At 41.6% G+C, this 23,415-nt stretch overlaps 1 protein-coding gene and 1 pseudogene across 4 annotated transcripts; one reads left to right on the top strand and one right to left on the bottom strand.

Moving 5' to 3' along the window:
- Positions 1-382: 382 nt before the first annotated feature.
- On the top strand, positions 383-1,677 carry LOC129560867 (ribonuclease H2 subunit B pseudogene; annotated as a pseudogene).
- Positions 1,678-5,148: 3,471 nt separating this feature from the next.
- TBP (TATA-box binding protein) lies at positions 5,149-23,393 on the bottom strand. 4 transcript variants are annotated; one of them, XM_055433105.2, is made up of 8 exons: positions 23,100-23,393; positions 14,867-15,095; positions 12,976-13,349; positions 10,675-10,762; positions 9,223-9,314; positions 8,372-8,539; positions 7,138-7,232; positions 5,149-6,458 (listed from the first exon to the last, which is right to left on the bottom strand). In XM_055433105.2, the coding sequence occupies exons 2-8, from the start codon at positions 14,918-14,920 to the stop codon at positions 6,379-6,381; spliced, it is 951 nt and encodes a 316-aa protein (XP_055289080.1). In that variant the 5' UTR covers positions 14,921-15,095; positions 23,100-23,393; the 3' UTR covers positions 5,149-6,378. The 4 variants fall into 4 exon arrangements, with proteins under 4 accessions (XP_055289080.1, XP_055289081.1, XP_055289077.1 ...); XM_055433106.2 differs by having other exon boundaries at positions 14,867-15,092; XM_055433102.2 differs by lacking the exon at positions 23,100-23,393 and adding an exon at positions 17,945-18,162.
- Positions 23,394-23,415: the final 22 nt, after the last annotated feature.

The raw sequence follows: 23,415 nt of genomic DNA, 5'->3' as shown, positions 1-23,415 counted from the left end.
ATCTATAATGCCGTCATAGATGGTATTCATAGTGTGAAGTTTTTGTAAAAATATACATGTGTATGTGTATCAAAAATTGGAAAGATTCTAGATGTGAACTCAGCGGTGGAACCAAGAACTTTTTACTTATATTTAAAATGATTTTGGCCGGCGGGCGGCGAGCCAGGGGGCCGGCGGCCTGGGCCCGGCGCTCAATTTAAACTCTGAAATCCGGGCCGCTGGCGGACTCCGGAAGCGAAACGACGTTCGCCCGGCCGGCCGCGCGCCCCGGGCCCCGCCGCATTCCCGGAATCGACCCTTCTCCCGCCATTTGCCACCCGCCTGTTGCCGAGCCCGCGCTCCGAGGGCTGAGGCCCGCGGCCGCCGGGAGCGGACGAGCGGCATGGCGCGCGGCGCGGACGGCGGGGACGGCGCTCGCGTCTGGCAGCACGTGTTCCTGCTCCCAGAATATTTAAAGGATGCTTCAAAGAAGATGAAAAGTGGGCTTGTGTTTGTAAAACTGGCTAACCCATGTTCAGGGGAAGGGAACCATTTACTTGTTCAACATGTGTCTGCCGCAGCTGTTTGAAATAAAAGTTTTCAAGGAAAAAAACCATTCTTGGTTTATAAATGAATCAGTTCAATCAGGAGGTCTTCTTCACTTTGCCACACCTATGGACCCTCTGTTTCTGCTTCTCTACTACCTTATAAAGGCCGATAAAGAGGGGAAGTTTCAACCCCTGGATCAAGTTGTGATGGATGCCATGTTCCCGGATTGCATCTTGTTGCTGAAACTTCCTGAACTTGAGAAGTTACTTCGACACGTGACAGAGGAGAAAGAAATAGACAAGAAATACTACAAGTACAGTAAAGAGAAGACATTAAAATGGCTAGAAAAAAAGGTTAATCAAACTGTGGCAGCATTGAAAACCAATAAGGTGAATGTCAGTGCCCGGGTGCAGTCTACTGCATTTTTCTGTGGTGGCCAGGTTTCCAGCGACAAGGACGAGGATTATGTTCGTTATGCCCATGGTCTGATATCTGATTACATCCCTAAGCAATTAAGTGATGACTTATCTAAATATTTAAAGCTTCCAGAACCTCCAGCTTCAGTGCGAAACCCTCCATCAAAGAAAGCCAAGTTATCAGATGAGCCCGTAAATGCAAAAGAAGATTATACTAAGTTTAACTCCAAAGATATAAAGACTGTAAAGAAAAATAGCAAAATGACTGCAGCTCAGAAGGCTTTGGCTAAAGTTGACAAGAGTGGAATGAAAAATACTGATTCCTTTTTTGGTGCAAAACGTTAAAAAAAAATAGGAAAGATTCGAACCTTTGAAAGTGAAATTGAGCAAAACTATCTGCCTTCTTCATGTCCCACTTTCATCCTTCCTCCTTGCCACCGTACTTCCAAACCCTTAATTACCACCTTTTGAAAAAAGGTAGGATGAGGGCAATTTTCAGATTCACTCGAACACTTCTTTGTATTTGAATTTTGTGTTTCCTGAACAAAATATGGGAAAGTAATTGTGAAACATCATGGCTTATAGCCTTTGGAGTTTTCTTTAGCTTCACAAATTCTTCAATAAACTGACATGTGACAATGAAAAAAAAATAATTAAAAAAATGATTTTTTACTTTTGACTTATATTGAAAAAGAACGAAGATCTTTTTACTTATATTTCTTTTTACAATAAAAATGGGTTACGTGCCTAATTAAGTCAAACTATCAGCATTTTCCCTCTAAAATTTGCAAAATTCAAGAGAAAAATATTTGGGTAAAATCCCAAGAGACATGTATAATAATCAGATGATTGTCACAGGCTCCAGTTTACATGGAAGCCCAGAAGGTGAGAAAATTCTGAACCCCATTTACTAATTGGACTTTCCTGGTGGCTAAGATGGTAAAGCGTCTGCCTACAATGTTGGAGACCTGGGTTCGATCCCTGGGTTGGGAACATCCCCTGGAGAAGGAAATAGCAACCCACTCCAGTACTCTTGCCTGGAAAATCATTCACTAATCACTAATCATTCACTAATTAATACGATGAATGGGATACCCACAAATTCTGAAAGCAGGATCAGAAAAACCAGTAGATTTGTGATCAGAAGAGCTGACTTTGAAAAGCTCTACCTCAAAACTGACCTTAGTCAGCCAGTGGCACTGCTTACAGACCACAGACTGATGGTCTTCTCTTTCCTTCTGCCTGTCTCATAGCATTGCCCACGTGGCAGGTAAACCCAAGTAATGATTTGGAATCAGCCACTGGAATTAATCTGGGTTGGGCCCCAGGGACTGTTGGGCCTAAGGGAGGCCCTGAAGTGGCTTTCAAGTGAGGGATATTGTTTACACAAGTGGTTCCTAAATTAGTGCTAAGGCTCCTTCCCACCCCAAGCAATATACACTTACATTGAGATAATTCCCAGTTCTCTTAGCAGCAGTGAAGCTTGCCCAGCACTAAGGCAAACCTGGAGACATCGCTGTTGATCACTGCTTGAAGACCAACAGCTAATTCTGGTTAACGGCCCTGCTAACCCTGAAATGCACTGCTGCCATAAACACAACTTAGAATGGCGTGGTATCACTTGCTAACGTCACTGACTTGATTACCTCATTATACTTTGATCAGGAAGTCCTAGCCTTTTACTTGGCATCATGTGTATAGTGGTGTTACTACTGCAGTGGTACTAGTCGCTCAGTCGTGTCCAGCTCTGCAACCCCATGTACTGTAGCCCGCCAGGCTCCTCTGTCCATGAAATTCTCCAGGTAAGAATATTGGAGTGGGTGGCCATCCCCTTCTCCAAGGGATCTTCCCAACCCTAGGATCAGACCCAGGTCTCCCGCATTGCTGGATTCCTTACTGTCTTGAACCATCAGGTATGAGTATGTAATACAAAGACGTGTATATAAAACAGTACACGTAGCACTATTTGGGAAACTGCAGTATGGAATCCCATGGAGAGATTGTTAAATACAACTTTCAGAGGGAGAGAATGGCGTTGCAGTCCTGAAGCTAGGAGTGCTAAGTCAGCGAGACTCACCCATAATTAAGGGGACATAGCCTGTGGCTACTGAGAGACAGTATGGCAAGGGTCACACACTTGGCAGGAAGCTCACTGGAGAACTGATCTAGTGGGACCCTCATAGTCCAAACTGTAACTCAGATGTAAGTTTGCCAAAATAGGACAGCACCCTGACTGCTAAGGACTTTTTAAGTGAATTCACTATGATCTATTTAGAGACATCCCTGGATGTCTACATAAGACATTCTTGCAGGTGTGTGGTAATCAGCCAAGCTATTCTTTAGGTGTATATTCCTGCCATGGTCTGGAGATGACAGTTCACAGGGCATTTCCACTTGGACACAGACATCCAAATCATAGCACTGGCTTGGCAGCCATGTCCAATAAAAACAACTAGTTGAAATAACTGAAAAATTTTAAAACAGTAAAAAATTTTTAAAAAGTAACTCAGTTTTCTCTAGAAATGTGAAGCCACAATTAAAAACCTTAATGTTGACCATGCAATGACTGATGCAAGACCCAGCAACTGCTCCTGCAGAGGACATCAAACTGCCACACCTGGGCTTGGCCTGGACACCGCCTGACTAGGCAGCTCACCCCACTGTAGAAAGCAGTGCGTCCACCTCCTTATTCCAGACACAGTGCTGGTCTCATCCTTCAACAATTCAGATTATAGTGAAGAAAAAACCTTTCAGTGCTTCTGATAATCATATTGGTGGTAGTACTCTGTTAGTCTAACTCATCATCCCGTGTCTTTCAAAATTAAGGATTCTCAGCATAAAATACATTAATACAGAGCTGATGGGGGGACACGTGTATACCTGTGGCTGATTCATGTTAATGTATGGCAAGAACCATTATAACATTGTAAAGTAATTCTTCTCCAATTATATTAAAAAAAAATACAGAGCTGACTAAAAGCCCTGTAGTCTGGATTGGATGTATTAATATGAACTCATGAGGCATTTTTATCTTCAGAAGTTTTAAAGGGAAAGAAGTAAGCACTTATCCTGCTATGTGAAGTATATCACTATAAAAAATTTTCCAACAAATAATGAAAAAGTGATTAAAATTTCATCTTTTACAACCTAACGAATTAATGGATCAATGAGGAGACAGTCAGACATTCAGTTCCTAAAACCACTACTTACAGTCTCTACAAAGGGTCAAGCCTTCAGATGCAGCCACCCACCTGCAGGAAACAGAACAGGGGCGTGCTGACTGCACCATCTGGAGTTTGCAGACAGCAAGACAGACTGTAAGAAACTACTCGCCAAACAAGCCTGTAAATCTTAAGTGAGATGGTGGGGGACTTCAGGCATAAAACACTTAAAAACATACCCATTTATTAAAATGGAAGACTAGTCACTATTGGTGTCTGGTAATTACTGTGAAAGGATGATGGTTATAGGGGTGTGTGTCTGGACTGGACCATGAGAAGGAGCTTCTGGGATGGCTCGCAGGGTCTGGGAGGTGGCTGCTGGGGTGTCTGCCTCTGGATAATACGTTATGCGAAACATGTGGTGGAGCATTTTACAACTGTAAGGTGAAGAATTCAGTCAAGTGACTGGAAACATAAATACGTCAATAATAATTTTAAAGTATTCTGAAAAATACCATTAATAAACTATAAAATACTTAGGAATTAACTTTTATGAAATGTAAAAGCCCTAAATAAAAAAAAAAAAGTATGAAACTTTACTGAAGGATCTAAGAGAAGATCTACAGGTGAGGAGGCAATTCTTTCTTGGATAGGAGATACTATTGGAATGATGTCTTTCAGATAAATTCATACATTACTGACATCACTAATGACCTTCTGGACTATAATCTGGCATGGATCTAATAAAACCTAGGATGTATATGTGACTCCTAGAAATGCTGTTACAGAAACACCTGTACTCACAAGTAGACATAAAAGGACGTTCCCTGCTGCACTGTTCATAACAATGAAACACCGCAGATAACGTAAATGATCATAACTTAGGAGATGGTTAAATACAGAAAGGTATGTAAGAGATGATATGACACCATTGAGTTCCATATCATGGAAGTATGTCTGTCATCCAAATACGTGTATGATATAGTGATTACAAAAAGGAGGCTATAAAATCAAACATGCTTTACTGTATTCTCCAAATATAGAGAAAAGCACCCCCAAGGGAAAGAATCTGAACAGAAGGGAGCTGAGGAGACACCAGTCTGTAGTTAACCAGGGAAAACAGAAGGAAGAGGAAGGAAGAAACTTAATCTATAATCTTTCTGATTACATACCTCTGAGCTGTGTGAAAAATAAATTTTACAATTAAAATCACACACATCACATATGATGAAACCCCAAAACTTATACATGTTAACCTGATATTCACGAGCACAACAGACACCCATTTGTTAGTCTGTTGGGCTAATCCAGCTCTAACCACGAAAGCCTCTGGCTTAGAACGCATGTTTGCCACTTAACCTGCTCTGAAACCTGGGGCAGATCCTCAGGTGGGACCCAGCTTGCCCGCCTTGTGTAAGAGCGACAAACCCTGATTACAGGTTTTGTGAGGATTAAGGCATGTGGGAAGTGGAAGGTGCTCAATATGCAGGATGCAATAAACACGTTCTGTGAGCAACTGTGAATTTCACACTTCTGCCATTTTCATCTCAACAGTGAAATGTTGACTGAAGCGAGCAAGCAAACACACTGAGATGGTTTCAGGCATTGTATCTAAAATACAATTTTTTTAACAGTATGATCACATGAATCTTACAAAGTTTCATTTACAACATCAATCTAACACTTTTATAAACAGCATTTATTGTACAGAGTACTCTGAAGGAAGAAAAATATGTACAGCCATTTGTTTTCATTAATACATTTCTATTCTGTCCTGCAATACTGAAAAGGCGGAATGTGTCTGGCACAAAAATAACCCTCAGGAGTTACAAATTAGAAAACAACACTTTTAAAAAAGAGTTTTACTTTTCTGGTAGAAATATAAAAACTGTGGTTTATGGGGAAGAAATTAAACAAAATACAGTCCAATCAATTGTTGAGGTGGCTTTAACACTTAGTTTTGTCCCTTAAACCAACTTGTCAACAGCAGTAAGTGTTTAAAATCTAAATATAAATAACAGGCAGCACTGCCCGTATAGCAGCACAGTTTGAGCCTCCTACAGTGACGCTCCGGTGCTCTCCGTGCAGAAACAACACCCCTTCTGGCACCCCACGGGGGTACACGCGGAGGAGAGCTTCACCTGGTGCTGCACCCTACAACCAGACGTCCATCCTCTACCACATGGGGCCGTCCACAACACCACTGAGTGTACCAAAACTGACTGGTTCAAAAAAAAAAAATGGGTGGGGGAGGCAGGAGTGCACAGCAGCCATTACGTTGTCTTCCTGAAACCCTTCAGAATAGGGTAGATGTTCTCAAAGGCTTCATAAATCTCTGCTCTGACTTTAGCACCTACGAAGACAAGTGGAGTACGAAAGAGTCTGAAATGGCGTTTCTTAACAAAACCACAAAAGCACAATTCTCTCCTTATCCAGAAAGACAGATGCAGCCATTCCATTAACAATGGAATCCCTTGTCACAACCCTATTTTTGTTTTTAAAGTGGTGTTTTCGTAATTTGGCTTTAAAAAAAAATTACCAAAGCAACACCACAGATGACTCCACCTTCCATACCTACAGTCGGCCCATGTGACAGCTGCTGGTCTCTGCACCAGGTCAGAGCCCAGCAGGCCAGCAACTGAGAGTGACGGGGTCTTATTCTCTCAATTGCTGCTTTCAACCAAGCTCTTTTGAATCTTCCTTTGTTGACACAAAATGATAATGCTGAGGAAAACCAAAGTTTTAGACAACTTAAAATACCATCTGTTATGCAATGTAATGCTCACCTCCACCCCTCCCCACTAAGGTGATGCTTCAGTTGAAGGATCAGCAAGGCTGTGATCTGACTTTCCTCAGCTCACTGCCTCTGGTGGATGTTTCCCATCAGTGTTGGGGAAGAGAGAAAACGGGCAAGGCTTCTCCGTAAGTCACCAGTTAACTGTCCCAACACTGTGATATTACTTCTAAGTACTGACAAAATGCCATTCTCAACACTTTCAAAACTTCAACCACTACTTTCTGTTACAACTTACCTGTTAATACAACTTTTCCAGAAACAAAAATAAGGAGAACAATTCTCGGTTTGATCATTCTGTAGATTAAACCAGGAAATAACTCTGGCTCATAACTAGAAGGAAAATAGCAAAAACAATTTAAATTAACAGCTGCTCATGGCTTTAGAAAAAATAAGGACCTGAGCAAGGGAAAGCACTGTGTTAGCCACAAACTAATGAGAGGTGAAGTCCAATTCTGCAAGCAGTATTTGGTCAGTGAGGCTGACTTGTCACTAGCACTTGATTCTGTTTCTAATGAATCTGGATTTCCTGACATAAGAACAAGAGTTTGATAAATATGTTCTGTAGTCTCTGATCTTTATGAAGTTTCATTCTGGACAAGTTTTTATCAACTTAAAAGAGCCCAGTAAATATCCATCTATAAGATCTGCTAGTCACACAGTTTATTTTCTAATCATTCACATCTCATCTCCTTAAAGTGAAATATCTTCTAGCTGCTACGTTTGCTCAGGCAATTTAACCAAAATGACAGAGAAGATACTGGTTGGAGACTGAACCTTGCCCCGTATTATCTGATTAAATGCACTATTGGCATAGTTTTGTTCTAGTCCTAGTAATCTCATTTTGTTAGATTGAAAACAGGATGTATGACCATGTTTAACTTACTGGAAAATTCAAGGCAGGCTTCTCTGAGAAATGGAGATGCTGGGATGGACACATGAAATGTCAGTGGGAATTTCTTAGGTAAAAAGTGACAGAAGAGTGTGCCAGGGATAAAAGTGGGATGTGCAAGGGCCCTGGTGCAAGAGGGGCATGATAAGCCGTGGGGCTGCTGTGAGCAAAGAGGCTGGAGAGGTGGTCAGGGACCACCTGCCTTTGCAGTCTTCTTCAGGAAGTAGAACAAAAGACTCAAACAACTAGGGGAAAAATTGATACAAGAGGTTGTAGGTTTTATTTATTCATTTAAAATGTATTTATTGAGCAATAAAATGATGAAACATACAGAAGGGAATCAATTTCATGCCAGTAAAGGGGAGTTTTGGGTGTCACTGAGTTAAAAGAGAAGTAGGAGGCTGGTGAGAATGGTAGGATTAAAGAAATCAGGAAGACACTCAACAGTAAGTATCCCTATCAGTATATCATTTGTTCTTTCACACTAATTATTTTGCTTAAGTTTTATCATGAACAATGTTTCAATACATTATAAATTAAAATTGTTGCCAAAAACAACCACCATGTATTTCAGACTTACCTACTGAACTGTTGGTGGGTAAGCACAAGGCCTTCTAACCTTATAGGGAACTTCACATCACAGCTCCCCACCATGTTCTGAATCTTGAAGTCCAAGAATTTAGCTGGAAAACCCAATTTCTGTACAACTCTGGCATATTTTCTTGCTGCTAGTCTAGACTGTTCTTCACTAGGAAAGAAAAAGTGAGCTATTCATACTCAAAGACAGCTAACACAATCATTTAGATGAGTAACTTTCCCACGTCCTTGACAGAAAACTGTAGGCCTACCAAAACGAATACCTTTCAATTCAACAAAATTATTGATAGCACCAGATTTCATGAAGTATAATATCAGCATCGCTATTATCATTACTATTGCTGTATTTAAGCCCACAAATTTCTACTGAGATAAAAACCAACAAGTGTTATTTTGATAGATAAATACTGATGAGATTTATACTCAAAGAATGCATACACTAATTCCTCTTTTATGTCATGACTTTCTTTATCCATTCCTAGAACTTATTTGTTGGATAAAATATGACTTAGAGTGCAGGGCTTATGCAACAAAAGCAGAATCAAAGCAGTAACATCACTGTTGACAAAAGGCTCTCAAGTGCAGGGTTACGAATGACAAAACTCTGGCACGCACACATGCTGAATTGTACAGAAATAAGGTCGGAACACACATCCTAAACTAATGCTATTTTTAAGAAATGAAGCTACCACTGTCTAAGGTGATGAGGATCAACTGCTTTAATGAGAAAGCAGCAACAACACTGTATTACAGCAGTGGCCGACCATCGCGCTGCCGTGGCACGGCCGTCTCCCCATGGCACACAGACCAGGACAGTGGACCCGTTGAACGCACCTCTTGGCTCCCGTGCACACCATCTTCCCGGAGCTGAAGATCAGCGCAGTGGTCCGGGGCTCCCTTATTCTCATGATTACAGCAGCAAAACGCTAAAACAGCCAGAGACAACAGTTAAGGAGGTCAGACTGCTAACTTCCATCAGAACTCCACAACAACAAAGAACATCCCAAATAACGAGAAGGACCTGGTACTGAGACAGTTACGACACCTATCATGTATTTCCTTACAGGACTCCCTTCCATCGCCACGTGGCACACATGCTTTTGCATAGGAAACAAATACGTAAACTGTGACGACAGAGGCAGCTGGACTGAGATTTTTGTTTTCTGTCATGCACATCCCAACAACTGAAGATAAATAATATTTGCAAAACTTTAACCGTAAATTTTGTTTTATTAATTACTTTTTAGGCACATCAACTTACAAACCTTTCTACCTCCAGAAGGAATAAATCAGATTACAAGCCTATCAACACACAGTGAAGTGACCTCCCTGTTCCCGTAGACTTTTAGAAACTGCACTGATATATTGGCATTTATATAAATGCAATGGCCTTTCTAAAAATGTAGTATCTGCTACTTAATTACACACAAAAAAATTCACATATTTCTAATGAAGATGACTCTGACAAGTTAGATAGCTTTAACAATTTAAAAACTACCATCTGTCTTCCTTCTAACTTTATCACCATGTAAAAATGCTAGCATTATATTCTAGTTTATACAAGTCCCAGGAAATGTCTAATTATTTTTCATTTCCTAAATTCCTTCTATAGCTTTTTACATTTCCTAATTCCTTTAACTAGTTTTACTGGTTGGATAACTACTATCATTTCATTAGGAAAAAAATATGTAAAATTATGTATTCAACTTAATAAAATTATGATAGACAAAAGGTTAATTCTTATAAGGCTACACTCATACGGATTTGCTATATGCATTAGGCTGCTATCTTAAAATCTGAAAATTTGTAGGTATTTTCTTCTTAATCTTTTTATTATAAAAAAAAACTTGGCAGTTATACAAAGGTAGAAAAATTATTAAACTTCCTCATACTTATTATCCAACTTTAACAATTACTAGTTTTTGGCTAATCTAGTCTCATTCATATGCCCCTTTCCCAATTCTCCAACTGGATTATTCTGAAGTAAATTCCAAGAAGCCTGGCATTCTATTCTATATAGTTTCCAAAACATAAATGGGACCAGACTACGTATTTTGTTCAGTAACTTTACATGAGCCCCGTAAATTAAGTATACTAAGCTTCATCCTGTGGATTGCTATATTCTCAGTCTCTTACTTGGCAGTTCTTCAACAAAAATGCTACACATTTTGCTTTAAATTCTTGTTTTGTTGGTGTCAACAAACTTAAACACAACATATTCTTTTTAATCTAGAGACCTTTGGAAGAAAATATCACTATGGTTTGATACATTACAATTGTTCTGACCTTGGGATTATATTCAGCATTTCGGGCACGAAGTGCAATGGTCTTTAGGTCAAGTTTACAACCAAGATTCACTGTGGATACAATATTTCTGTAAGAAATTTGAAAAAAAAAACATGATTATTTACTGTTGATTATCTAAAAAACACAATCTTTCCTAATTTTTAAAAATTTTTAAATTGCTGACATTAAGTGTTTAAACAAGTACCAAACACCATGCCAACATAATACACAGATAACCTCACTTAGTACTCATAATAAACTATGAAGTAATAACTATTAATATTGCCATCTTCAGATGAAGAAACTGCTCTGTACATACATGGCTCCTAAGTGAGGTATGACTTTCTCACTTCTTTCAAAATAAGTATCTTGGACAAACAAAAATTAAATTATCTCTGACAAAGGAAGGAAACCTTTTTCCTCCAATTAACTCTCAGTAGATCAAGAAAACCAGACGTCGATATTTATTTTGTAGGTCCAATGAACTCTTTTAACTTTCTCTTCTCTCTTTGGGGGCCCCCCACCCTGCCCTCTGCCCCCTCTGATGTCAGGGGGCAACTGGGATTCTGGAGCAGCGCCTCTGTAACTTTGGCTGAGGCGCCTGCACCTCACAGCATGGCAGGCGGGAGACAAAAACTCCCTTTTCATTTCTTAATATTCTTATACATCTGTTTTCTTCTAATCAATTTTACATACACAAGTTCATATAACTTTATCTATTTACTTCATAGAATCGGTAGCAACACCCCGACTACCCTTTCTGATTTTAGTGCTCTGAGTCTTCAATTTTTGTTAGTCTAACTCAGTGTTGATCTTTTTCAAAGAACAAATCTTTTGTTTCATTGATTTTCTCTATTGTTTTCTTTTTCTCTATTTCATCTATCTCTGCTCTAATCTTCATTATTTCCTTCCTTCTTACAGCTTTGGGTTTAGTTTGCTTGTTTTCTAGTTGTAATGTTATTGTTTTGAAATATTTCTTATTTTTTAATGTGATCATTTACAGCTATAAATTTCACCCTTAGTAGCATATTTGCTGCATCCAAATATGTTTTGTGCTCCATGAGGCTTCTGTTAAGTCTATCAGGTTTCTCTGCCCATGGAATTTTCCAAGCAAGAATACTGGAGTGGGTTGCATTTCTTACTCCAGAGGATCTTCCTGACCCAGGGATCCAACCGCATCTCTTGCACCTCTTGCATTGGCAGGCAATTCTTTATACTACTAGTGCCACCTGGGAAGCCCTACATAGTATTTTCATTTTCATTTTTCTTAACTATTTTCTAACTGCCCCTGTGATCTCTGATCCATTGGCTGTTTAAAAGTATGTTATTTAATTTCCACAAATCTGTGAATTTTTGGGGATGCTTTGTGGAATACCAGAAATATTAAGGTGCTGGCAAGAAATGAACACCCCATCTGAACTGGGTATAAATTACAATTTAAACCAAAGGTGCAAACTTAAATAGGCATAGGAGCCAGGTAACTGTGCAAGACAAGAGCATATGGTGTTTACAAAGGTGAACTAATAAGTGCTTATCTTTCTAAAATCATTAAGATTAAAGGTCTCTGTGTAACAGTCAGGATTCATGATTAAATATTACTCAGTTCTAAAAATGATGAGGGATGACTTGCATGAAAACGGAGTGATGCGTTTATTACAAATAACCCTTCATGTGGTTATAAGCTTCCTAAAGGCAGCAGCTATATAATTCTTACTGGCACATATGAGGATATCTGTTTTTCAGGGAGGAGACATTTTCCCTACCTGTCCCTCTACCCCTTATCTGTTACATACAGGACCGGCTTCACATAGGTAGAAAAATCCACTTAGGGCAAGAACAGCCCTCCTCAGCTTGTAGGAAGCTCTTCAAAGGTTTATATGCAGCCCTTATAATAAACAATGAAGAAAAACAAAGGCCACTGTGAATGATGATGAATCTGTGACTTTGCAATTAATCTTTCCAAAGACTTAAAATACCACAAGGGAGAGAGAATATATAAGGCTTGATCTGGTTAATCAGCTACAGCGAATGCTGACAATAATGCAATCAAACCAGACTTCACCGGCCCAAGCATATAAGCACAGCTACCAAATTTCTGAAGATGTTATGAGGGACCTTTACTGGGGGCACTGACTCACTAAGACAGCTTTCCTTCCCTTTCTCAAGTAAGATAAAGCAAGTTTTGATGCAAGATCACCATTAACACCACACAAATAAGTCAATCTCTCTGAGAACAAAGAATAGCAGTGCAGTTGCGGGGGGGGTCCCTCCAGGGCAGGGACAGGACACGCAAGAACTCACTGCAGCTGCGGCACGATCCCGGAGCTCTCTGAGGCTGGCGTGGCAGGGGTGATGGGGGTCATGGGGGTCATGGGGGAGGGATACAGGGGAGTGGTGCCCGGCAAGGGTGCAGTCGTAAGAGTCTGTGAATGGAAGAGCTGTGGCGTCTGGCCCGAGGGCCCCTGGGTTGCCTGCTGGGACGTCGACTGCTGGACGGCTGCCACTGCCGCCTGCTGCTGTTGCTGCTGCTGCTGCTGCTGTTGCTGCTGCTGCTGCTGCCTTTGCTGCTCCTCCAAAATAGACAGACTGTTGGTGTTCTGAATAGGCTGTGGAGTCAGTCCTGTGCCATAAGGCATCATTGGACTAAAGATAGGGATTCCAGGAGTCATGGCACCCTGTGGACAGTTAGAGAACAATGGGTTAGGTTGGCTGGTGTCAAGTGTCTGCAGAACTTGGCTGGTAGAACTGCAGGTGAGATGGGCGAAGACAGGTACCATCAAAGAACAAACGGGGCTAAGCTGTCATCTCACACACCACTTTCTTCTTCGCCACAGCACAGCAGCATAGTAGTTAAGAGCTTAGGATGTGGAAGCAGACCTAGCTGTGAAATTCAACGAACAACACATGAGAATTTAGGAAGATGCTTAACCCTTCAGGCTCTAGAGGGTAACAATGGTCTAAGACTTTGAAAAGCTTGAGAATTTCTATTCTTTGAAAGATACCATTAAGAAAATTAAAAAGTAAGCCACAGATTAGGAGAAAACATCTACCATACATACATCTGAGAAAGAACACGTATCCAGAATAAAGAAGAATCAAAATGCAATAAAACATGAACAAACAGACCAATAAAAAATGGGCAAAAGATGTGAAGGACATTTTACAAATGAAGACACATAAACAGTTAATAAGCAGTTGACAAAATGCTCAAGATCCTAAGTCAACAGGAAAATGCTTTTACTTTTAGACTCAAGTGAAAACAGAAGTGCTGCTGAGGGTGTGGAGCAACGAGAACTCTCACACGCTGCTGGCGGGACTTGAGAACATGCAGGGTACTTTCTTATAAAGTTAAACACACACTTACACAATGACCCAGCCATCCCACTCCTAAGTATCTACCCAAGAGAAATAAAAACATACCAAACATGAAGAATATACACATACAGCACCTTTATTCATAATTGCTTCAACCTAGAAACAACCCTAATATCAGCAACTGGAAAACAAACTGTGGTATATCCACACAAGAGGTCCACTTGGCAATAAAAAGGAATTTGCTGATATATGCAAACATTATGCTGGGCTAAGATGACAGACACACAAAAAGCACATACCAACCGGTATGATGCCACCTGGACGATATTCCAGCATAGACAAAACTATCTCTAAGTCTGGAAAGTGGATCAACTGTTGCCTGGGGTAGGGGCGTAACTGTAAAGGGGCAGAAAGGGATTTGGAGGCTAACTGAAACGTTCCAGGACTTCCACAGGTGCATACACTTTTCAAATCACACACTTAAAATGGGTATTTTTATTTAACACACGTTATTTAAAAATTTTAAAAGCAGATATGTTATTTGTAACCTTAAACATAAAAAGGAAAAGATAAAGCTAGAAAATAAATTAGGTTACTTCCGAAATCAAACACTATAATCACTTGGACCATTTTCATAAGTGTTTATCAAAAGATTAAGTCTTATAGACAAATATATATTTTAGCTTCCAAACTTCCCAAATTACACGCTATCACGCCTATTAAAAATCTAAAGGAAATTCTCAATGAAATAAAGAAGACTTAAAAAATTGTAAGTCCATTTCCAACAACAGATGGCTTAATTCCCTTCCTTCCCTTGCACAACATCTCTAACAATGCAGATTCTGTCCTATGTGTGCCCTCCCTCCAGCTGCATTACCTGAGGGGAGGCCAGGCCCTGGGCATAAGGTGGGAGGCTATTGTTCTGATCCATGATGTTCACCTTCTTGGCAAATCAAAAACCTCTGGACTGGAAATTGCCTCAGCATTCAGTCTTTTCCTAGAGCATCCCCAGCACACTCTTCTTGGTGACTTCCTCAGCTCTATGGGTTATCTTCGTGCACAGCTCTATGGGTTATCTTCGGGCACACAAAGAAACAGTGGTGCTGCTTTGAAAAGATGTGAAGTTTAATGTAAGAATACAGGTAAGGTATACAGCCTTATAAATCAGTTTCGTGGTTATACAAAAAACAAATTTAAAAACCCAATCAAGCTATTCTGGAATCCATTTCCTTTTACCTTACAAAGCTGAAATCTTATTCCTTCCATGTTTTTCATGACTGCGTGCAAAACAGTCAACAGGACAAAAACTTTGTGTGTTCAATTTATAGTCTTATAATGTTAAATGTTAAGGTACATAACCAGCATTCAAAAGTTTTGGGGAAAAATATCCAAGGAAAATGAATTCCTAAGGAAACTGTCATATCTGAGTAGAAATATTTATTATGCACTGTATACATGGTACTATAAGGCTGAATTTAAGTTTTTAAATATTTCATTCAGTTTTCTATCCTCTATAATGTCTTGGGCATTAAGTTTAATAAATTTTGAATTGTATCCAATACACTTTAGCATGATCATTTATTGAGAAACTACCTTAAATAAATAACATATTGTGATAGAAGCTGTACAGACATAAAAATAAGACATCATGTTTTTATATATGTAATACATTTATCTCTTCAGAGTACACAAATACTAATATGCCTGTACCCGGCTTTCCTTAAATCTTCTCTTTACTGGCTACATATCTGAAATTCCTTTTAGGTTAAAGAACTGAGTGACTAATGAAAGACCTTTTATTCAGTTTAGTTCATATGGACTCCTACTGTGCTCAAGGTTGCTGTGACAACTGACTGATTCAAACAGGACTGATTAATACCTGAAGAACAGCATCCAGTTATAACACAGTAAGCACAGGATAAATGCCAGCTATTACTATTAGATTTCAGTTTAAATGTTACCAATCCAGTAAGATTTTCTCACACAGAACACATAGATCTTAAAGTTATAAATTACATGTCAAAGACGCGCATGTACCTCAAGCACCTACTTGTATAAAAAAGCACTCAGAATCTGGCGGTGACTCTGAAAGGACAAAGGACTCTGAAGACTATATATCCTACATACCCATCAGTGGAAAGCAGACCAAACACAGAGAAAGATGCTTCCGAAAACAGACATAAGAAAATTATACTCTTTTGAACACTGTTATTCTATTACAACAGAGTGCTTCAAATATAAAAATTAAGAGTATATATATATATATATAGTCCCTGGCATCAAACGGTTCAATTTGTATAGGATGTGCAAATTATCACTGCAAAACTTAAATGCTATAATAGCAGATACACACTATGCCAAACCCCTTGAGTGAAGAAACCAGGAATATATGTTTTTGAAATCTCTATACTTAGTACAGTGTCTGACATATAATATGTTGATAATGAATGAACGCATGCTTTCGTTTAGTAGCTAGGTCATGTCCGACTCTTTTGCAACCACATGGACTATATAGTCCACCAAGCTTCTCTGTCTGTGGGATCTTCCAGGCAAGAATACTGGACTGGGTTGCCACTTCCTTCTCCAAAAGATCTTCCCAACCCAGGTATCGAACTGGTGTCTCCTGCAAATGCAGGTGGATTCCTTACTACTGAGCCACCGGGGAGGCCCCAAATGAATGCATACACGCTACAGAAAAGAAGGCAATGTTAACTGCCAAGTGTTCAGAAGAGTATGTTTATAAAGTAAGGACCATCTAACTTGGGTCTAGCAAGGTGAGCAGGAATTTACATTCAGCATTTCAGGCAGAAGAAAGGTCAAGCACAAAGAGACAAAAATTGAAAGAGCATGCAAGCAACAAACCAAGGTTGACTGCATGGAATGTTCCTGCAGGGAATGAGACAGCAAATATAAGTGGGGCCACGTTATATTACATAAGCAATACAAGCAGTGACAAAGTTTTGAAGTGCACCATGAGTAGATCTACTGTGGCAAGAGTACGAATGAACTCTAAAAGAGAAAACTGGAGGCTGGAAGTTCGCTTTAAGAGTCACTGCTATGGCTGAGGCAAGAGATAATGAGGGCAGGATTGAAACCACTCATTTATACAAACAGTTTGATCCAGAAACTGGTGGCTCCTGACCCCGTTCTGCAAACTAAGTCTAGAGAAAAACTCTGAGGAGGTAGCTGAGGCCTAATGTTACCACTGTTTAGAGCTCATCTCTAATTCGAAGTGATGGTACGGACCATCCTTCCTCCCCTGTGTCCTTAAAGCCGCACAGTTATTACTGCACTAACTTATGCTCAGAAAAGAGAGTTGTTTGCAACATCTCCTCATCTTTTGGTAACTGAAGCGTCAAATTTGATATTTTGGGGAGATAATCACTGATAAGGGAAAAGAATCAATAAATTCTGCATAGTCTCCTCGTGTCTGCCTACCTCAATCAAGAATAATCTCTTCAGAGACGCCTACCTAGAGTATTACATGCTAAAACCACACTGTGCAGGGCCTAGAGAGGGACACCTTTGTATTTGTGTATTATGCTCTAACGTGCCTGAAGTCTCCGGCCTCTGACAAAACGTTAAAAAGTCTCAAGCGCAACTTTATTATAAAACTACCCCTGTTGGTAGCAAAACAGGTGGGCACAGGCCAGGGTGAGTATGGGTTTCAATGCAGAGAATCAGGGACGGCAGGGCCCGGGGTGAGCGGGACCGCGCAGCCGCAGCCCCCACCCGCACGCGGCGCCCGCGCTCGGGCAGGGAGGCCGCCCTGGAACCGCCGCGGAGCGCGCCGGGAGGGAGCCCGGCCGGGACAGGGCGAGCGGCGGACAGAGCCAGAGGAACGGCCCCGCGGTCTCCGGACCCACCCCGCGCCTCTCCGCTCCACCGCCCCCGGGGAGTCGCTGCAGCGACCGCTCTGCAGCGATTCTCAGAGAGACGCTAACAGGGTGGTTACCTGGAGTCCCTGCAGAGACGACTACCGGTCAGAGAACGCAGCTCCGCACCCAGCGGCCCAGCGCCCGCCACGGCGACCCTCCCAGGTCCCGCGGGGCTCCGGCGCGCGATGATGACGCCACTTCCGCCCGGGGCGCCCGCGGCGTCAGCACGCTGCCCACGAGGGGCGCCGGCCGTGTGAGTGTGGGCGCCGTGCGACTGCCTCTGACTCCCTCGGATACTCGACTGTAGAGAAGCAAGAGGCGGGGCGGGGCGCATCTGGCTTCCGGGAGAGGCCACCCTGCCAGAATATGTTGATTGGTCGCTGCTGGATGTAGACAAGATACTGACTTTTAAATATTGACTGTTTAAACCAACTAGAGGTGTGACACTGAGCAAGTTACCAGACCGCTCCACCTCAGTTTCTTCATGTATAGGATGGATTGATAATAGCGCTTGTCCTTTAAGAACAATGTGAGAAGAATTAAGGAAATGCATGAGCAGTGCCTGGCGCGCGGAAAGCGGTGTTAGCTATTCTCAAACATGTGGAATGATAAAAAAAAAAAAGATAGCCTGCTGCCATCTTATGAAGTCTTTTCACATCTGTCACAAGAACTGTAGGTCAAGTTAGACCCCAGCGGACCTCTCCTAAGGTTCAGTTCAGTTCAGTCGCTCAGTCGTGTCAGACTCTGTGACTCCATGGACTGCAGCACACCAGGCTTTCCTGCCCATCACCAACTCCCAGAGCTTGCTCAAACTCATGTTGATCGAGTCGGTGATGCCATCCAACCATGTCATCCTCTGCCGTCCCCTTCTCCTGCCTTCAATCTTTCCCCGAATCAGGGTCTTTTCCAATGAGTCAGTTCTTCCCATCAGGTGGCCAAAGGATTGGAGCTTCAGCATCAGTCCTTCCAATGAATATTCAGGACTGATTTCCTTTAGGATTGACTGGTTTAATCTCCTTGGAGTCCAAGGGACTGTCAAGAGTCTTCTCCAACACCACAGTTCAAAAGCATCAATTCTTCGACGATCAGCTTTCTTCACAGTCCAACTCTCACATCCATACGTGACTACTGGAAAAACCATAGCTTTGACTAGACAGGCCTTTGTTGGCAAAGTTATGTCTCTGCTTTTTAATACACTGTCTAGGTTGGTCATAGCTTTTCTTCCGAGGAGCAAACGTCTTTTAATTTCATGGCTGCAGTCACCATCTGCAGTGATTTTGGAGCCCAAGGAGATAAAGTCTGTCACTGTTTCCACTGTTTCCCCATCTATTTGCCATGCAGTGGTGGGACCAGATGCCATGCTCTTAAGTTTTTTGAATGTTGAATTTTAAGCCAGCTTTTTCACTCTCCTCTTTCACTTTCATCAAGAGGCCCTTCAGTTCCTCTGCACTTTCTGCCATAAGGGTGCTGTCATCTGCATATCTGAGGCTATGTATATTTCTCCCAGCAATCTTGATTCCAGCTTGTGCTTCATCCAGCCCAGCGTTCCTCATGATGTACTCTGCATATAAGTTAAATAAGCAGAGTGACAACATACAGCCCTGACATACTCCTTTCCCTATTTGGAACCAGTTCATTGTTCCATGTCCGGTTCTAACTGTAGCTTCTTGACTCGCATACAGACTTCTCAGGAGGCAGGTAAGTTGGTCTGCTATTGCTATCTCTTTAAGAATTTTCCACAGTTTGTTGTGATCCACACAGTCAAAGGCTTTGGCCTAGTCAATAAAGTAGAAATTGATGTTTTTCTTTAACTTTCTTGCTTTCTCTATGATCCAACAGATGTTGGCAATTTGATCTCTGGTTCCTCTGCCTTTTCTAAATCCAGCTTGAACATCTGGAAGTTCTCAGTTCAAGTACTATTGAAGCCTGGTTGGGAGAATTTTGAGTATTACTTTGCTAGCATGTGAGATGAGTGCAATTGTGCAGTAGTTTGAACACTCTTTGGCATTGCCTTTCTTTGGGATTGGAATGAAAACTGACTTTTTTTCAGTCCTGTGGCCACTGCCGAGTTTTCCAAATATGGTGGCATATTGAGTGCAGCACTTTCACAATAGCATCTTTTAGGACTTGAAATAGCTCAGCTGAAATTCCATCACCTCCACTAGCTTTGTCCGTAGTGATGGTTCCTAAGACCCACTTGACTTCACTTTCCAGGATGTCTGGCTCTAGGTGAGTGATCACACCACTGTGGTTATCTGGGTTGTGAAGATCTTTTTTGTACAGTTCTTCTGTGTATTCTTGCCACCTTTTCTTAATATCTTCTGCTTCTGTTAGGGTCATACCGTTTCTGTCCTTTATCGAGCCCATCTTTGCATGAAGTGCTCCCTGGCATCCCTAATATCCTATGGTTCATTTAGGCATAATCGCAGGTTGTAATGCTTGTTAGCTTGCTTCCTTTGTACTTCACATCGTCAATGAGGTTGTGAGCTCCTTAAGGATAGTAAAGATTTTACAGAATTTTTGTATCCAAGACAGTGCCTGAATAAATACAATACTTCTCTGTCCATAAGCATCAAAGAAAACCCTTTTTTTTACCCTTTGTTTACAGTAAAGGATAGGAAAAGTTTCACTTAGAAAAGTCCTTTTCAAAAATATTTTTCTGCTTCCAGAATTGCATGTATATTATCAGGCAGTGAAGAGGAACTAAAAAGCCTCTTGACGAAAGTGAAAGAGGAGAGTGAAAAGGTTGGCTTGAAGCTCAACATTCAGAAAACAAAGATCATGGCATCTGGTCCCATCACTTCATGGGAAATAGATGGGGAAATAGATGGGGAAACAGTGGAAACAGTTTCAGACTTTATTTTTTGGGGCTCCAAAATCACTGTGGATGCTGATTGCAGCCATGAAATGAAAAGATGCTTACTCCTTGGAAGGAAAGTTATGACCAACCTAGACAGTATACTAAAAAGCAGAGACATTACTTTGCCAACCAAGCTCCGTCTAGTCAAAACTATGGTTTATCCAGTGGTCATGTATGGATGTGAGAGTTGGACTGTGAAGAAAGCTGACCGTCGAAGAATTGATGCTTTTGAACTGTGGTGCTGGAGAAGACTCTTGAGAGTCCCTTGGACTGCAAGGAGATCCAACCAGTCCATTCTAAAGGAGATCAATCCTGGGTGTTCATTGGAAGGACTGATGCTGAAGCTCCAATATTTTGGCCACCTCATGCGAAGAGTTGACTCACTGGAAAGGACTCTGATGCTGGGAAGGATTGGGGGCGGGAGGAGAAGGGGACGACAGAGAATGAGATGGCTGGATGGCATCACTGACTCGATGGATATGATTTTGAGTGAACTCCGGGAGTTGGTGATGGACAGGTAGGCCTGGCGTGCTGTGATTCATGGGGTCGCAAAGAGTCGGACACGACTGAGCGACTGAACTGAACTGAACTGATCAGGCAGTCCATTCTATAGTCAAAGGCTTGCTTGCTTTTTTAATTAACATTTTAAAATTGTAAAATATTATATTAATATAAAGAAGTATATAAACGTGTACAGATTAATAGATGGTATTAAATCAAGTAAGGGCAGTACATGAACCAAGAACTTCCAGATGTACAAGCTGGATTTAGAAAAGGCAGAGGACCAGAGATCAAATTGCCAACATCCATTGGATCATAGAGAAAGCAAGGGAATTCCAGAAAAACATCTACTTCTGCTTCATTGACTTCGCTAAAGCCTTTGACTGTGTGGATCACAACAAATACCAGACCAGCTTATCTATCACCTGAGAAACTTGTATGCAGGTCAAGAAGCAACAGAACCAGACATGTAACAATGGACGGGTTCAAAATTGGGAAAGGAGTACATCAAGGCCATACACTGTCACCCTGCTTATTTAACTTATATGCAGAGTACATCATGCAAAATATGGGGCTGGATGAACCTCAAGCTGGAATCAAGATTTCCTGGAGAAATATCAACAACCTAATATATGCAGATGATACCACTTTATGGCAGAAAGCGAAAAGGAACTAAAGAGCCTCTTGATGAGGATGAAACAGAATGAAAAAGCTGGCTTAAAACTCAACATTCAGAAAATGAAGATCATGGCATCCAGTCCCATCACTTCATGGCAAAGAGATGGGGAAAAAGTGGAGACAGTGACAGATTTGATCTTCTTGGGCTCCTAAATCACTGCAGTGACTGCAGCCATGAAATTCAAAGACACCTGCTCCTTGGAAGGAAAGCTATGAACAACCAAGACAGTGTATTAAAAAGCAGAGACATCACTTTGCCGGTAAAGTCTGTATAGGCAAAGCTGTGATTTTTCCAGCAGTCATGTACATATGTGAGAGTTGGACCATAAAGAAGGCTGAGTGCCAAAGAATTGATGCTTTTGAACTGTGGTGTTGGAGGGACTCTTGAGCATCCCTTGGACAGCAAGGAGATCAAACCAATCAATCCTAAAAGAAATCAACCCTAAATATTAATTGGAAAGACTGATGCTGAAGCTGAAGCTCCAATACTTTGGCCACTTGATGCAAACAGATTCATTAGAAAAGACCCTGATGCTGGGAAAGAATGAGGGCAGGAGGAGAAAGCGGGGGTGGGTGGGGGCGACAGAAGATGAGATGGTTGGATGTGACTGACACAATATACATGGGTTTGAGCAAATTCTGGGAGACAGTGAGGAACAGGGAAGCCTATCGTGCTGCAGTTTACGGGGTTGCAAAGAATTGGACACGACTTAGCGACTGAACAACAGCAACAAAGGGTTCCCCTGGTGGCTCGGTGGTCAAATCCGCCTGCCAATACAAGTGACACAGGAGATGGGTGTTCGACCCCTGGGTGAGGAAGCTCCCTTGGAGGAGGAAATGTCAACCTACTCCAGTATTCTTGCCTGTAAATACCCCATGGACAGAGGAGCCTGGTGGGCTACAGTCCATGTGGTCGGCAAAGAGTCGGACACGCCTGATGGACTGAGTAGGCGCACATTAAATCAAGTAAAGAAACCCAGCATTGCACTGCATAGCACTACGACCTCCAACCCATCCCGAGCCAAGCAGAGCCTTTCCCTCTAGCCAAAGTCAGTTAATTTTCTTGCTTTGGCACATCCCTCAGTTGCTTTATCCACTCTGCAATTTATGGACATTTAGCTCATTTCCAGTTTGGGGCCAATAAGAACATCTTTATGAACGTTCTTACACGTCTTTCTGGCCAGGGTACATACCTCGGCGTGAAACTGCTGGGTCATGATGTGTGTGTTATTTTCAACTATATCAAGTAACGCCAGTCCCTTTTCGAAATACGGCTGTACTAATTTACACTCCAATAGAGTCTTCCAGTTTCCGTTGCTCCATAGTTTTTCCAATTTCTTTGTAAGCTCAGAATTTAAAATTTCTATCCATCACGAGTGACTTCGAATGTTTGCCTGGAAAAGCAAGCCTGTACCTCACAGCCAGGTTTCTTCGAAGAGCGGGGGCCGGCTACCGACTGGAAGGCGAGGGCTCCGTCCTCCAGGAGCAACGACTGGCGCGAGATAGAGC

The sequence above is a fragment of the Moschus berezovskii genome, chromosome 10 (assembly GCF_049115385.1).
Source record: "Moschus berezovskii isolate FMDL1 chromosome 10, NW_MosBer_1.0, whole genome shotgun sequence".
NCBI classification, from domain to species: Eukaryota; Metazoa; Chordata; class Mammalia; order Artiodactyla; family Moschidae; genus Moschus; species Moschus berezovskii.
Note: the sequence above shows the minus strand (reverse complement) of the source record. Positions and strands in the feature narration are given on the sequence as shown.